Source organism: Ursus maritimus, unplaced genomic scaffold, assembly GCF_017311325.1.
Source record: "Ursus maritimus isolate PB19 unplaced genomic scaffold, ASM1731132v1 scaffold_4, whole genome shotgun sequence".
NCBI classification, from domain to species: Eukaryota; Metazoa; Chordata; class Mammalia; order Carnivora; family Ursidae; genus Ursus; species Ursus maritimus.
Genome location: NW_024426552.1, coordinates 24975884 through 24993481, shown reverse-complemented (window position 1 = coordinate 24993481; position 17598 = coordinate 24975884). Strand labels below are relative to the sequence as shown.

Genomic DNA, 17598 nt, shown 5'->3' with positions numbered 1-17598 from the left:
AAACTGCATAGAAAAGTTTATAAGTCCACTTAATGTCATGTCTTATTAACTTATCTAACTGTAAGTATTATTTTCTTAGCTCTGAGTACATATTAACATACTGTACTGGGTAGCCCACATGGGAATTTAAACAAGCAAAACCCCTAGACAGCAAAGAGCGTAATTTCTACCTTCCTCTAAGTGTTTTTCTTCTCTCCCCCAGCAATATTGAAAGGCCTAGTTGCAGTAGTTAACTATAGTAGTAACATATTTAAAATGTTTTTTTCTTTTTCCTTTCTAGAAACACTATTTAGGTGACTTTTAAAAATTGCTAATCCCAAAGCAACTTCTTGGTGAGAAGGAAAGTTGCCACAGGTTGGAGGGAAGGTCAAGGAAATGATCTAAATAGCATGGCAGTTATTGTTTAAAAGCTTTTCTTTTTATTTTATTTTTATTTTTTTAAGTAAACTCTGCCCCCAGTATGAGGCTCAAATTCAGACTCTGAGACCAAGAGTCACATGCTCCGCTGACTGAGCCAGCCAGGTGCTCCGGCTGTTGCATTTTTGCAGGAATCGGAATATCCTAGTGACTTGATTGCTAACACAGGCATCTGTAGTATTTGTTATCAGAGGCACACAACAGAATTATACTTGTCCTGATCCCCATGTCCCTTAAACATATCAGTTCCTGATTTACCCAGTTTATTTAACATTAAAATAGTAACTCTTAGAACATTCTTTTACATTTCTCAAAAAAAAATCAGTAAATTAATAACCATTGATGTTAAGTCATCATAATGTACCCCTTCCCAAGAAATCAAAGAAATACGCAAGACTTTTGGAATGTAAATTTAAATTCTTTTTTTTCTAGTCTTTTCCCCCCTTTTTAAAAAATATCTTTGGAATGACTCCAGATATTTTGAGAAACCATGCATCAGTATGTAGTATTTTTTATTTTTGCTTCATGTTCTAAGGATAGTTGAAAAATAGGACAAGTGACTTTTTCTCGGCTGTAGTTGTGATTTTAGAATATTTACACATAAAAGGTTTTTTTTAAGTTTTTCTTCATGTCCAATTTCTCTCATGTTAATGTAACCATATATAGAGTTACATACATGTTAATTTCTTACCAGATTTGCTAATATTTCTGGTAATGTGCGTATTAAATTAATAAGCATCAGTCTTTGCTCCTGTCAGCACATGATCAGGTTTGTTCAGCCTTTTATGAGCTGTATCCCCTGTCTAGCGATCATTGTTCCATTCCTTTGCTTTCCTGGATTCATGGTCTCCTGTGGCCCTCCTTCTCATGCTTTTCCCACAAGGACTGATGGTTTTGTGTCCCATTAATCACCTCTTCTTTCAAACAGTTCCTTCACGTTCCCTCTTCTCTGAGCTCCTGCTCTCCGCTTAAAGTTCAGCAGTTTTGGCTAACGCCAGGTCTGAGGGGTTATTTTTGTTTTATTTTTTATTTTTGTATAGATTTTATTTCTTATTTTAGAGAGAGAGCGCAGAAGAGAGTGTGAGCAGGGGGACGGGCAGAGGGAGAGGGAGAAAAATCTCCAGCGGACTCCTGCAGAGCCTCCCGCAGGCCTCCATCTCAAGACCCAAGCCTAAATCAGGAGTTGGACAATTAACCCACTGAGCCAGCCAGGTGCCCCTCCGGGGGTTTAGTAAATGAGGCTTGGGACATACCCTCCGGAGATGAAGTCCTGAGACACTGTCAACTGAGTGAAAGTGTACATGCTTCGGGTGGGCCCCGTAAGCAACTCCCAACAACAGGAACACGTTACTGTATAATACAGAGGAGACAATTAAACACTGCCTGTGTAGGACAGGGAAAACCTCAGAGAGGTGACAGGTAAGAGGTACTTTGATAAATGGCTGAGATGCTCTCAGTGGGAGAGGGTGGGCAACATGCACAAACACAAGGGCTCCACAAATAGGACTTACTTTTTCTCCTTAGTGCTTCCTCTCCTTTCTTTGAGTTTCTATGTTTGATTGGCCCCAGACACTTTGTTGTAGTTCCGTCTTTAATAGAAAAAGGTCTTAACTGATTTTCACCTACTTTTAGTTGCATTACTTGTTAATTTTTCTCCACTACTTTGAAATGGACCATCTTTCATCTGTTTTCCTTTTCTTACGTGAAGGTACTTGTGCCTGTGAGTTGTGTTTTTTCTTTTCTTTCTCTCCTTCCTTCTGTCCTTTTTTACCTGAGTCTTTGACTTCAAAATCAAATGTGAAATGTTCACTGGGGGTACCGGGTAGGAAGGGCACACAATAAAGTAGCAACTTCAGTAAAGCAGGAAGGTGCTTATGATGGAGGCAAGAGTTGCCTGAGGTGTACCTAGAAGACATCTAATTCAATCCATGTTTGGGCACGAGGAATGCCTCCTAGAAGAAGTGCCCACACTCAGACATGATCTTTAAAATCCCTGTGCATGTGCCATCATTGGTCAGACTTCACATTTTATATCTTTTTGTTAGAGGTAAAAACATGAAAAATATGTTCGAAGCTATTCTGTTTTGTTTCCCAAGAGATAGAACAACAGAAAACCTTCCTCTTCTCAGCAAGTTTGTTAAAAGCTAGCTTCTGATTTTCTGTCCTAATACAGTTAAATTTGTGTTTTTTTCCTTCATAGCTTTGGTGTTTTCTATTTTTAAGACTTTACTTATTCAAAACATAATTGAAGATTCTCACGTTTACTTCTCTTTTTAAATCAGCCATAAAATTTCATGAGCACTTTCCATTTTCCAATGATGTTAAGATTGCGAGAAGGAAAAGATACCTGAAGACCATCCAGGTCAATGGGTAGCTTAAGCTTGAAGAAGTTTGTTAAAGGGATCAAAGCAGGTCCTCAGTTCAAAATGTTGTCTTCCTACTAGAGGAGTAGAGTCTTCCATTACCATTCTTAGGGCAGAAACAGATCCGATGTTTGGTGGCAGATGACAACATCAGGGCTAAAAAGATACTCTGATGAGCTGGTGTCATTTTGATGCTCCAGCGGAAGTCAGACTGGGCAGGAGAGAAGCTCTGAAGAAACAAGTGTTTGAAATTTGGAGATGAAAAAAAAGCAAGCAGAGAACTGGGAGATGTTATTTCAGTCACTGCCAAAATGGGATGTAATTCATTTTGTTTACTTATATAATCCAGTGCTGAGCACTTATTAACTGGATTCTGCAAATACTTGCGGTTCATAATGTTCTACATATTTCATCATAGTGAATATAAGTTTAAATAAAGTTAGAAGATTTGTTATTTGATCTAGTTTTCAGGCCATGTTTGAGCCTGTAGGTAGTTTGCAGTTTAAATTCACTTAATTTGCTGCATAAAAAGAATTGGGCAGCACCTATTAGGAAAGAATCCCCAGAGACACTGCTTGGGACCTAGTGTCAGCCTTTTATCTCCTACAATTTGTGACTGTTGCGTACTTCAACACTTGAAAAACTATGCCTCTGGAAAGAGCCCCTTCAGTGTTGCTAGGAAACCCAATAACTGTTTTGTACAATCTTGAGATTTTAATTCATTCTAGTGCAACACATTGAAGAGCAGTTGAATGTTTTAAACATTTTTTTAGAAAGAAATGTTGAAAGCCATTTAAAAATGTTTAATATTTTTTTAGTAGCACACATATTAAAATATCAGTATAAAGCAGAAATAGGCAATCACCTTTCTTAAAATCTCAGTTCCCAAAAAATAACTGCTCTTAACAGTTTGGGATATTATCTTTCCAGATCATTTTTATACATATGTAACTGTTTCATAAGATAGTGTTTTAAGATAAAAGTAATTTTTATGTGTCAAGCAAGAAAGAATGAAAGATACTGTAATGAAAACTGAGGTATATTTTATTCTAACGACTGCAGTAGAAGTAAGGAGAGCATGTTTAGGAGGATTTGAATATGTACACATTTATATTTTTATTGTCATTTAACTTTTTTGACTTTTATAAAATAAAAACTTGGAAAGCATGGAGGAACCAGAAAGTTTTAATGGTGTTTTTTTTTTTTTTTTTCCAAAAGAAAATTCATTTTCTTTCTGGCTTTGATAGTTTTGGGCTATGTCTTAATTCATTTTGGAATGGAATTTTCATTCTGGAGTGTACTCAGATTGTTCTTACCTTACTGCATAAAGAAGTATCAATACCCAGACAAATTAAATGGAGGCAACAAATTGTAGTAGCTATGGAAAGGAGATCTTCAAGTTGCAGGAACAACTTCTGGTAGATGAATACTCTATTTCAACCTTATAAAACTGATCACATTTATAATCTAGTCACCAATTCTTTTCTAATATGCAGGAACTACAACAGGAGATGAGAGTGCAGCACAAAAATTTTTAAACCCTTTTTGGAGCTAATGATTTAAAGGAGGTTTGGGTGGTGGAATAGTGACACATGACAAACAGCAGCGCCTACCTAAGTCAACTTAACAATAAAGCTTATAAGGGGATAAAAACCCAAGATAGTATATACTGAGTAAGTGCCAAATGGGTGATCAGAAAGTAAAGTACTGTGAATATTTGTAGGAAGACAGAAAGAAAAATCACTGTAGGCTAGAGAGGTAGAAGAATGCCTTAGTGAATGAGGTAGGAATTAGAACTGGGTTTATTAGAAATGATGGAAAGTATTTATTCAGAGGATTGAATATTAATTCAGGAGAAACACTTGAGATTATACACATAAATACCAAACCATAATTTTAAATAGAAATACGGACATGAAATGGAGATTGGAATAGTAATGAACATTTTATAGGATATTAAATAATCCATTTGGGCTGATTCAGTGGGTTTGGGTGTTATATCATCAGTCTTTGCTGTGTAGCAAACCAACCCAAACTCTAGAGGCTTAAAACAAAAAACTATGTGTTGCCTCGTGATCCTGTGGGTTGCCAGCTTAGGCCAGGCTGAGATGGGGAGTTCTGCAGGCAGCTGGTCTAGAACTGCTGGAGAGTCGAGGGTGGCCGCACGTCGAGCACTTGCAGCTTTTGAACACCTCCATTCTCTCCTGTGTGGTTTGGTCACTCGGGCAGGGGTCTGAGAGGGCGAGGATGAGAGCAGCAGGGTCTCTTGAGGTCTTGCCTCGGAACTCAGCAGCACTCAGACTATATTCTTTTGGTCAGAGTTAGGCCAGCCTCTGATTTAAGGGAGCAGAGAGTCTTGTGTCCAGTTTTGATCCGTATTTGAGAAGTACACTTAAATGTGATTAAAAGCTTATGATGGTGCTTGAATATAAACAGTTTGAATGTAACCTCTTTCATTCTCAATCTGTTGGCTTCAATGTAGTATTAACATTTTATTACAAGTGGCAGTTGATATGTATTAAGCTTCCTTGGGGATAATGGAAAGGATCGTAGGATGGCTAATAATTTAATTCTTCGTTTTGGTTTGGTCTGTTGGGATTTATTATTTGAAAAACAACATCAAAATCATCATTATGGGGAATTGCGACTTGGATTTACTTACTCTCAATTTTGCTGTAAGATGTTAGTATTTTGGTGGCAGCAGGGGAAGGAAAGGGAGACAGGCAGGCCCTGTGTACTATAGTCTTAGTGCTTAGGGCCTCTTCCAGGTGAACATCCAGCCCTGCAAGTCAGTGTTGGGTGAGGGGGAGGACCAAGTGAATGACCGTTGGAGACTTTGGTTCAGCGTACATTGCTACTTGAAGTTCATATGTAAGAAAATGTTGGGTTATCTCAAGGAAAACAGATGTGACAAACTAGTGCTATGCAAACTTTCATAGTGTAAACACAAATAAGTTTTGTGTGGTAGTTTATTTACATACTAAATTTACATTTTATGTCAAATTGTTGACTTTTTCCAACTTTGGTCTTATAAGACATAGGTAGTGAACAAACCTATTTTTATATGTGAATTGAGATGAACAAAATTGCTTTTCTCTTGAAAAACAAAATGTGAATGGATTATAAACTCAGTATTTTTTCTCTAATATATATCAGGAAACTACCATTTTGCTTGTAGTTTACTTTTACCTTTTTTTGCATGTAAATGATACTAGTTTTGTTATAGTAAACCATTAGCAACCAAGAGGAGACTTATTGTTTAGTTCTTACAAAGATACAGTGGGTTTAAACCATCTCTTTTTAACAGACTCAATCAGAAGAGTCTTGGAATTTTTGTTTGGGCCTCAGGACATCTTATTTTGGTTTTTATATGCTTTTCAAATATTGCCATTCAGTGTTAATTCTCTGTGATCGAAGTGGGAATTTTATAGAATACAAATTCCAGAATAAGTTATAGAATTTTAAGATGTCTTTTTAACAATAATATGATGGACTTTTTCAGAAGAGAAATGGGAAGGGATGAACAATAAGAAAAGTCTTAAGGATAATATTTAAGGTCAACTATTTGATGAATTCAAAAATACATAAATTGACAGCATTTCTTCTGTTCGAGTTGTCATCATATTTATTGCTTAGAAATATTTTTAAGGGGTGGCTGGGTGGCTCAGTTGGTTAAGCGTCTGACTCTTCAAAAAAAAAAAAAAAAAGAAAAGGCGTCTGGCTCTTGATTTTGTCTTGGAGTCCTGAGATTGAGGAGATCGAGCCCCACGTCAGGCATTGGGCATGGAGCCTGCTTAAAATTCTTTCTCTCCCTCTCCCCCTCCCCACAGCTCCCTCGCTCTCAAAAAAAAAAAAAAAGTATTTTTAAGCATTCAGTAAAAATTATAGAATCTAATTTAATAAATAGATATTTATTTAACATAAGCTCTATGCCCAGTGTAGGACTTGAACTCATGACTCTGAGATTAAGAGCACATGCTGTACAGACTGAGCCAGCCAGGCACCTCTAATTTAATAAAAATTTAGAATTAAAGAAAAGCCTTAGTAGAAAACCTGTCAAAATTTATCAGCATGTGCCCCAGCAGCAAGAGTTACCAGTGTGTCTGTGGCACTGGGGCGAGTAGGAATTAATGTAGCCCTGAGTTAGTACGATACAACTGACCTTTCGGAGACTGTAGCTAAGTTCACTTCTAAACATCTGCTTGGATGTAGAATACCCTCTACTAATAGAAACTTGTATCTCATGATGTTGGGAGTTTCGCAATGCTCTTAAAGGAAATTGTATCAGATGAGATGATGTTAATATTGGCATTCCATGTCTACAAAGGCACAAACTGAATACAGTTTGTGTATTCACTGGGGACCACTGAGTTTGAACCTCATCACTCTGGTCACAAATCGCATCCTGTTCTGAACAGCTGGGTGCGCTGAACATGCTGTCAGCCTAACAGCAGATGCTTAGACATGTGCATGTTTCTTTCTCCAGATTTCACCAGAAGTTTGAGTATCACTACTCCTGATCAGATGATTGAAAAGGCCAAAGGGGAAACTGCTTATTTGCCATGCAAATTTACCCTTAGTCCAGAAGACCAGGGACCACTGGACATCGAGTGGCTGCTATCACCAGCTGATAATCAGAAGGTGGATCAAGTGGTAAGTTTGCTAAGTGCTTGCTCACTTAGTAGATGTCCCTGGAACTTCTTAGGTGTCCATCACTATGCTGATCACACAGGCAGGGATGGGGAGGGGGGAGCTATGTAGAAAGCCCCACACTTCTCTGGCTTGTGGTCTGGGTGAGGAAGGCAGTCACTGTGATGGAAAGTGAGGACACATGTGTAGTGGAATGAAATGGATAAGTGGCCTGAGATTTCTTAGCAAAGGCTTTAAGGAAGAAGAGGAACTTAGGAACGTTCTGAAAATCGGGAGTTGGGAATGTGAGTCAGGGAGTGGTGGGAGGGGTATGTGGAGTAGGCATGATAGATAGCATGGTAGGAATATCCATAATGGGTTAGGGGACAGCAAGTGAACTAGACTTTGTAGAGAATTAGAATTCAGCTTTTTGTTTTTTGTTTTATTTTTATTTTTTTTTTTAAGTATTCAGTTTTTAACACAAGGATTCTGTTACTAGTATAAGGATCATCGAGTGTAACAGTATCATACAAGTACATATTACAACAGAGTCTGTTTTCTGTATTCTTCAAGTTAAATATCCTGAATATGAATTTCTTAAAAAGCAAAATAAAATCTTCATAGCAAAACAATTTATAAAATATTTAATCTAAAAAATGAAATAGCAAGATACTGTTAAAGAAATTTTTCTAATTATAAAGTATTAAGAGTCTAATGTTGAAAACGTGGAAAGCCAAAAGTGGCATAAAGGAGAATTTCCTACTAATCTCATCTCCAAACATATATATTACACTTTGTCTTTTATTAGTACTAAAATATTTCACTTAACTTAAAATATTTCATGATAGTTTGACACATTTAGTTCTAAAAAATAACAAATTATATTAGATCAGAGAGAGAAAAACAAGTCCAGATATTCATAGGAATATGGTAATACATGCATTTGAAAGAGAAAATTTATTTTTATTTATGGTCCATAGAAAAGAGGAGGTTATTAAGCCATTTACTGACTGAAACAGTGCAGTTAGGTAAAAACTGTTTCTGGCAAATTCAGGCAGTTTACCCATGATGTATTTGTGAAGGAAAAAATTATTGTCTTTCTCCCAAGTTGTGAATGAGTAGGGCCACCCCCTCCAAAGACTTACCTCTACCCCGATTCTGTTACTGGGAGGAACTTCCTTCTGTCTTCCCTAAGCAAAACAGAGCCTCACTCATTCTGTCTACTCAGCCCAGATACGCTGCCTCCCTGCTTGCTCTTCTTTCCCCGTGCTGTCTTCCATGGCAGCGCCAGCACCCCGAACATAGGCTTCTACCTGAAGTTCTGCATACTCCTCACGCCCTGGCAGTGCCGGGGCCATCTCCCCTTAGAGCCCATGACCGCTCCCGTGGTTCAGATGAATGGATGGAGAGCATGGGTCTGAAATGCTTCTGGCTTGGGACTCGCGAGAGGAGCCCTCTGAAAAGGTACATCTAGAGACCATGAAGCAGACAATGCCCCATAGCCTGGCGTGTCTGTTCATGGAAGGAGGACCCCAAAGTCTTCTGTGCTGAGTGGGAGGCACAGCTTTATTGCCTACAGGACTTATGAGACAAGTATGAAACTAGGTTTTAATGTCCATTTCTGGGTTAAAACCTGCCTTCTGACCTAAAATACAGTAAAATGAAACCAAGAAGAAAGGTAAAAGGGATAGGGAAAGATTGATGAAGAAGAGGATGCTTACCTAGAATTTCAGCTACAGTATCTGTTAGCTGAGCCGTTACTTTAATTTAGTTAAACCAGTAGTCATTGTAGCAGGGGACCGGGCTGGAGAAGTTAACCATCCTTGTTCCCTATGTGATCTCTTTAGTCAGCAAACAGTTACCATGTGCTATGCACTTGTTGTGTGCGGGGCAGTGTTTTATAGATTTTAATTGTATATAGTTATTTAAGCCTTAAAACACCCTAAAATGAGAATTTTTATGCATGTGGAGAGGAAATGGAGGCCCAGGGTCACACAGCTAGCAACAGATGCAGTTGGAGTTTGAACTTGGGTCTCTCTCGCTCCCCTACTGCACTTTATGATCCCTTGCTCGATCCCAGGCTGCCTCCCATGTTTCATAAGCCTCTGTCCTCGTGTAAAATAGGAAAAAGACACCTACCTCTCAGGGTTGTGATGAGAATTCACTGAAATACTGTTTGCATAAGGATTTTATAAGCTTAAAAGCCCTGTAAAAATTAATAAAGTCAGTACCAAGTCAATAAACATACCAAGTCATATGGATCTGGTTTGCATCTTAGCTGTGGGACTTTGCAAAAGTTGATCTGTGAGAGCCACTGCTCTCCTCAGCTTCAGGGTTAAAGGTTGTTGAAGAGGAAGCAGAATTGCCTGGTCAATGTTAGTTCTTCTCTGCGTGACCACCATTTGTAGTATTGTTTTCCTGGGAAAATACAAAGAGAGTTTACAAAACAGCTAACAGTGAGGACACATCTTGTCAGACTCTCCTTAAAAAACTGCTAAGATGTGTTTATAGCGTACGGTAGATTGAACAAGGAGTCAGTTCACTGCAGAGGAAGGCAGGACAGCCTCATTTGAGTCAGCTGTGGACCTTTCGGCTGCTTCTTTTATTTACTTAACAAACTGGTATTGAGTGCAGACATTTAATATATAAATTTAAAAATCTGGTGGACAAGAAGTGGGGTTAGCATGGCAGGGGAAGTGATGATACCAAAAAGAACCCCAAGTCCTGTCATCAAGAAATTCCTGCAGAGGACACTGCTTTCTGATTATACTGCCCATAATTAACATCTCAGGTAAAAATCACTTGCAGGATATAGACTGTAGTCACGTTCTCTGATTATTACTTGAGTTTGCTGCCACTGCTTTCTTTGAACCTTAGGTCTCAGATGACCGGAATGAAGGATTTTCATTAACAAATGTGAAAAAATTATAAAGTATGTTACTTTTGGTGATAGAGATGACTATTGTATTTCTCTTCCAAGCCAAGTTTAACACAGAATTTATTTTCCCTCTGAATCTAGCCTTTAGTTATTTCCATTGACGCTTGTAACAGTGGCTCAGAAAACTCAGTGGAATTAGGAAGGGGTCTTTGCTCTTAGTCTCAGAAGACTAGTTGAAAGGTCTTATTAACCCGGGCACATACATCTCAAGAGGTTTATTTTACGACTTTGTACTAAGACAAAAAATGTTGTCTTTGTTGTTGTTGTTGTTAGATTCCACAGGTAGATTATCACAAGCCTTTTTTGAGGAGTAGGGGTGGCGGTATTTACCTGATTCTATACATTTGACTGACACACTGCAAACTCTGAGACAGCCGAAGAAGAGGAGTATTTGGAGTCCACTCATCTGTGTCCTTGTCCAGTCTAACTCAGCCCCTCTCTTTTGTAGGGCTCTATTGCTTATGTGGGGTCTTGGCTTTCCTATTTATTTATTACATTTTTATTGTGAACTTGTTTTTATTGGGCTATGAGGGATGGGTTGGGAAATGTCATGTGCGTTATGCCCTACCGGGTAAATGTCCATTCTAATCTTCCTGGGGTAACTTCTGGAGCTTTTTCTTTTTCTTGGAGCTGCTGGTGTTGCTGCCAGCAGCCTCTTCAGGTTCACTGGTGAGTGGCTCCTGGTTTTCCATTCAGAATGAAAGTGTGTGACCATATTCCAGGATCCCATTGATCTCTTTCTTTTCTTTTTTTTTAAGATTTTATTTATTATTTTTTAAATTATTTTTTTGAGAGAGAGTGCGTGGGTTGAGTGACAGAGGTGGGGGAGGGGGAATCTCAAGCAGGACGGAGGGAAAGGAAGAAGCAGGCTTCCCACCGAGCAGAGAGCCTGATGCAGTGCTCAGTCCCAGGACTCTGGAATCATGACCTGAGCCGAAGACAGACCCTTAACTGACTGAGCCACCCAGGTGCACCACCCCTCCCAAGATTTTCTTTATCTTTACACCCAACATGGGGTTCAAACTTACAACCCCAAGATCAAGAGTCCTATGCTCTACTGACTTGAGCCAGCCAGGCACCCTGTGATGTCCTGTTTTCTTAATCTGTGATTTGAATAATTGTAGGTTTCCTGATAATACTGTGTTTTTATTCTTTTTTTGGATCCTACAGAAAGTACCATGGTGTAACCAGAGCTCCTTTAATGAGACAGAGGGTTTGCTTATTTGTTTTTTTCCCTGTCTTATTTTGGTTGTCTTTCAGATTATTTTATATTCTGGAGACAAAATTTATGATGACTACTATCAAGATCTGAAAGGACGAGTACATTTTACAAGTAGTGATCTCAAATCTGGTGATGCATCAATAAATGTAACAAATTTACGTTTGTCGGATATTGGCACATACCAGTGCAAAGTGAAAAAAGCTCCTGGTGTTGGAAATAAGAAGATTCAGCTGACAGTTCTTGGTAAATTGTTTGTATTAATGTTACTTATTACCAGAGTAATAACAACAGGGTTCTGTAGTAGCAGCATTTGAAGTAATTCTAATGTCCTCAGATAACATAAAACATAAAACTAGCACACTTTCTTGGATTAAAAATATAAGAAGTGACTGACTTCTCTGTGAAATTCATAAAAGAGTTTAAAGGCAAATGAAAGAGTTTTGTTATATGAAAAAAGAGCCCTAAGCCAGGCATTAGGAGATCTAGGTTTTTTGGTATTATTCTCCGGTTTGCCTTGTGAATGAAATAGAATCTCTTCATTTCCTGGGTGGGCCTCGGCCTACCTTTTTGAAACATAAAAAGATTTAATTATCCTTAAATCTGTGTCCTACCCCATTCAGTTCGAAGTGTTTGTTATGGGCACTTTAAGGTTTTTTCCAACTACATAACTTTAATAAATGAGATTTCTATGATGACTAATGGAGTATTTAGAACAGAGAAGAAGTAATATAGTAGATTCTTAAGGGGATAAGGCTACTAGACATCAGATAATCATTTAACCTACCTGAGCATCACTGTTTTTCATCCTTAAAGTAAAGGGATTAGACAGATAATCATTAGGATGTCTTGTTGCTCTCTGACAGTTAAGAAGGAGATCAGTAGACTGTCTGTGGTTGTGCACAAGCACTCTTGACTCCTTCAAACTGAGAAACTGAAAGGTTATTGTTCATAAATATATTTCTGAAATCTTACCATGATAGACTTTACCCAGAAGTACACTGGCTGCCATGTAGAAAAACACAATGTCTAGCTATGTTTTATGACAGGAAATTCCTGTTTTGTGACGTAAGGTGTCCTGTTTTGGGTTACACTTGGAGACCCACTCTGTGTAGGAAATTTGGATTGCTAGAACTGCCTGGTATACCCCTGGAAATAACTAATCAAGGCAGTTCTCTCCCCACATGAACTCTACCTCATTCCTTTTGTTGTAGAGAACTGATTGTTGGGGGGGGGGATGGAAAAAGTTACAGGTGTTGGATTCCAGATTAATTTAAAACATCACTCTTTTCTAAAGAATGAATATCAGAGCAGGTAGAGACTAGGAGCAAGAACATGGATTTTTGTGCACTCCAGTGGCAACCTCAGGGGTTGTCTTGGTTGGTAAGACTGCCTTCCACTGGCAGCATTGTTGAGTGCTCACACAAGGGAGTCCTGGTAAAAGGCACTTCATCCTAAATGGCCCTAGTTCAAAATGTTTCCTATGGTATAAAAGCCAGTGAACCTGAACAGGGGACCAGAGAGGGAATATGGTAACGTTGGGAATTCCAGCTTTCTATGTCTACGTTTAGTAAACATGGAGTTACCTTTGTTTTTCGTAATTGTGAGAGCAGATAAAACTTTAATAGCTTGTCTGAACTCTTATCCCAGGCTCAGGCATACCTGGGATTATAACTCTCATTGTGTATCTTCTTTTAACACACTCTCCAGGAAGCACTGAGTTAAGATAGAGATGGAATTTTAACTGGTCCATAATGTACCAGACTATACCTGTTATCAGAATTATTTGTTGTGGACCCTTAGGTACACTAGGAAGAATGCAGTTGGCACACATTTCCGGAAATGGTGTGAACAAGCACAAAATGTGTGGGCATGTACATGTTCCCAGGGGACCAGGTCCTGACCAAAGGGATCACTACAGCACAAGGCAGCTCATATCCCAGAAGGAACCTGAGTCTGTAATAATGGTTGGCACATAATGTGGCTAAGCACACTCATGACAGCAGCCGTGACTGGCATGCAGGAGAAATGTCCCGTTTTCATTAAACCTCACAACCCAGCATCTCATACCTCGGGATGGATAAGTGAGAAGCACTGACACGTAACTCCTTTTGTTACCTCTGTAAGGGATCACCTTCGCCTCATAAGCTGTGAATCCAGACCAGGGAGGGAGGAGGGGTTAAGTGGAGGGTAAGAGGAGAAAGGGAAGTGATTGCTGAGGGGCAGCGGGGATGAGTAATAACACTTTGATTTGAGAGGCCATGTCAGAGCTGGAGGAGAATTTCCTGTAGTGCTCTTTTCCATGTTTTCAGATGAGTCATGGCTGCTGCTGGGAGAAACTACCAGAATTTTCTCTTGAAAGTGACTGTTGGAAGGAAGCTTCTCTGTTAGCTTTACCTGAAAAATCTGCTTGGATAGTCCAGAGGAAAGATAAAATGAAGTGCCCTCTAGGGACCAGACTGAGTGTTGTTCCAGTGGAGCTCAGTTCCCTTGGAGGCCCTGCCTAATACCTTCATTCGCTTATGGGATATCTGGAGGAGATGCCACCATGGTGTTCACAGTAACGACGTTTATTCAGTGAACCCTGTGTGCTGTGTGGACATGAACTGGGATTACTGTTGGTTGTCTGGGTGTGAGGGGTGAAGTGTTACTATAGCTTGCCCCATTGCTGGAGCCTGCCCTTCTCTTTCAGATTTGCCAAAAGTTCATGTGGACGCAGCTCAAAAACAAAGGGAATTGATTGAGCACATCACTAGCACCTTCTGCCCCTGGACTTCTGAAAGGGCATATTATCGAGACTTTTTGATATAAACAGACTGGGTTGTCTTGAAGAGTAGAACAGCAGTTAATCGTTTCCTGGTTGTATACAGCGCAATCGCACGTGGGTAGCTTGGTGAACACTGGCCCTGAGGGAATTGTTAAGCTGTTGGTAAAGGGCAGGGCATTTTTTTTTCCATTTTTTATTTTGAAATAGTTTCAAAATAAAAAAGTTTCCCTATTAGAACATGACTATTTTCCTCTCCATAAGTAAAAAAAAAAAAAAATCTATCTGTCTGTCTATCTATCTATCTTGGGACCCACTTTGAGACTATGCAAATATCTTCTCAAACTTTTGCCCATTGATTTCTTTGCATGATTTCGCCTGGAGTCAGGGTATTTTTTTGTTGCTCCATAACTTAACCCATTTATTACAGGCTAGCAGTGTTTCAAATGGTGGAGGCTTCTACTGGCTTTCAGTTCTTTCAGTCTTCCGATGGCCAACTTTACTGTGATGGTCCAGGCACCCTTGGCTACCAATTTCATGCAGGAACCACAATGCCAGATCCCCACAGCTCATCTTTTCATCTTGGTTTTGCCACAGAAGGAACAGGTGTACTTGGCATGCTGGCTTCTTTCAGGCTTCTTCACCATTTTCCTGAGGGAGGCACCATGACAGTTCCCATACTTAGCAACGATTCCGACCTTCTTGATGCATTTAGCCATGTCTCCCCAAACTAGGTCTGAGCCTAGAGAGCAGGGTATTTTCAACCAAGCAAAAATAGCATTCCTAGATGGATGATGTGATGATAAAGGTATATTCTGTCTCATAGAGGAATTCAGAGTGTTTCTCCCATAGACTGATAGAGGCCATTAGCGTGGAGGGGTGATGATGGAGTCTGTGTATGGAGTACAGCATTACTACACTGGCGGGATGCTGTCCAAGTATAAGTTGATGGACATCCACCTTGTCTTGAGAAGGACTGACCGTGCTAATGATCATGGAAGCAAGTGTTTTGAGGACAATGACCGGGTATCCTGGAACCCCAGGCCAAAGAAACATTAGAAGACAAGACTTTCATCTGTCTTCTTTTATAGTTTATATCTTTCTTTCAATTTAGGCAAGTGCCATGAATTAAGAGTTATCTTCCCTGTGGGTATAATGGTTGGGGTTGGCATTGGAGAGACTTGCACTTTCTCCTCCCATTGGAAGGCAAGTGGGCCCCTCCAGAGTGACACCCAGAAGCCAGTGTTGGTAACATCTTGTTCTCTTGTAAATGGCGTGTGTATCTTAAGCTTGGGGGGGGGGGCTTGAATTTCCTCAGGAACCACTTTAAATAACTGTCCATTATTGGATATGTTTGGTTTATGGGCAAGGGATATTTTTAAGAAAAGATGATGGTTAGGGTTAGGACACTGTATTACCAATAGATTTTTGATGTATGAAGCATTGCTTTAATATCTCACAATATCTCCTAATTTATGTAATGAAGGATTTATTTGGTAGTTTGAAGAAATGGAGAATAAAGCTCATTTTGTTGAAGATTCACAGGATGAAATACTTTGCAAAACCAATTTAAAAGTTTTTAATAGCTGTAGTCCCCAGGGCAACTGATCAATCTGAAAAAGAAACACATTTGCTTAGGAGAATCATCAGTGCAATAAAATGCATGTGTTCATCCTCTTTAAAAGGTACAGGCAGTAAGGGAGTGGAGAAATAAGATCAAATTTAAATATTATCAAGAAATGTGTGAAGAAGTGAGATCATGATTGACAACCTTTGTTAAAGATGCTCCCCAGTAATTCTCTTGGTCAACCTAGGAAAACAGTTTGAACGACTCTTACTGAGTTAAACATGCACTTACCAAATAGGATCCAGGAATTACCAAGAGAAAGGAAAACATGTATCAGTATTTATATGGTGTTGAAGCAGCATTTGTAGTAGCACAAAACTGTAAAGTCCATTAACATTCTCGCAGCAGTGAAAGAATAAAAGCCCATCCAGGACTGAAAGAATAAAAATTAGCTCAGAGTGAAAAAGAAGAAAGCAGTTCTGCTATTTATCAGACTGGGAAGACATGTGGTAACAACCAGCTGTTCGTAGGGAGCACTGTTCCTCCCAGGGTCGTGGAGCAGGAGTAAACTAGAGACGACTGTTGCTTCCCCAGTGATGACCCCATTTTGCACTACTCATCTTTTCTTGCGGTACTCCGTTGCTGAATGGCCCTCATCTCCAGTTTAATCCCTGCTTCTCCTAATCCTGCCTCAGAAACAGCATCTGATGTAGAACGGGGCCCACGCTGCTCTTTGACTATACTCAGAATCCTTCAGAATCCCTCCTCTGATGGTGACAGACTACACACCTGTTCCTGTTGAGTTTAGCTGATTTTTAACACTAGCCCCGAAACTGGAAACCGTGTTCATCAGTGGATGAACGGCTGAGCAAATTTATGTTCTCGTCCCTCGATAGGATGCAGCTCAGCATTATACAGTGAGCTGCTGATCTATTCAACTGCATGGACCAGTCTCAGAAGCCTTACAGTGAATAAAAGGAGCAAGACCAGAAAAAAAAAAGTAAATGGGTATTATTCCATTTATATGACTCTAGAAGCAGCAGAACAAATCTATAGTGTGATAGAAATTTGATCAGTGGCTGCCTGGGACAAGGGTTATGGCATCAGATCTCAACGTGAGGGAAATTGCTTGGGAGAGGATGGGAGCCATGCTTAACACATTTGTTAAAAGTGATCATCCCACAAGATTCAGTTGTGTTGATTTTATTATATGCACATTGTGCCTTTATAAAGTTCAGCAGAAGAGTATGAAATGCCAATTCCAGTATTTGGAGTGGGTTACAAGGAATGGGCTTAGCAGCTGCTCTGAACAGTTACCCAGAGAGACCTGGAGTATAACCTCAGGTTTACCTTTTTATAACACTGCTTCCTGGATGATTTGGGGTAATGTACATGCAGAGTGTTAATTGGTCCTGTTATCAGCATTATTTATTATAAATCCCTCCGAATGGTGAGATAGCAGCGCTCAGAGGGATAGGACACGGCACAGACTCCCAGAGCGCTACCTCCATGTCAAGCACGGAGTAGAACAATAGGTAAGGATTGGAGGGAGGTGGAAACTTCCTAGAGTCTGAAGGGAGCCCCACCTGCACCATCCTTTCTTTTTTCAGATGTGCCCCTTGGAATGAAGGAGGAGAGACCCGCCCAAGCTCATTCATGCCTGCTTTGTGTTGCATAAAGCTGAGTAAACTGGTGCTGGTA

The 17598-nt window shown here is 39.6% G+C and overlaps 1 protein-coding gene and 1 pseudogene across 2 annotated transcripts in view; one reads left to right on the top strand and one right to left on the bottom strand.

Moving 5' to 3' along the window:
* Nucleotides 1–17598, top strand: part of CXADR (CXADR Ig-like cell adhesion molecule) — a 54367-nt gene that overhangs the window by 14863 nt on the left and 21906 nt on the right. For both annotated transcript variants that reach the window (XM_040621088.1, XM_040621087.1), the window contains exons 2-3: nucleotides 7267–7433; nucleotides 11608–11812. In XM_040621088.1, coding sequence (XP_040477022.1) covers nucleotides 7267–7433; nucleotides 11608–11812 — 372 coding nt within the window. The remainder of the gene's footprint in view (nucleotides 1–7266; nucleotides 7434–11607; nucleotides 11813–17598) is intronic.
* Nucleotides 14748–15049, bottom strand: LOC103673052 (annotated as a pseudogene).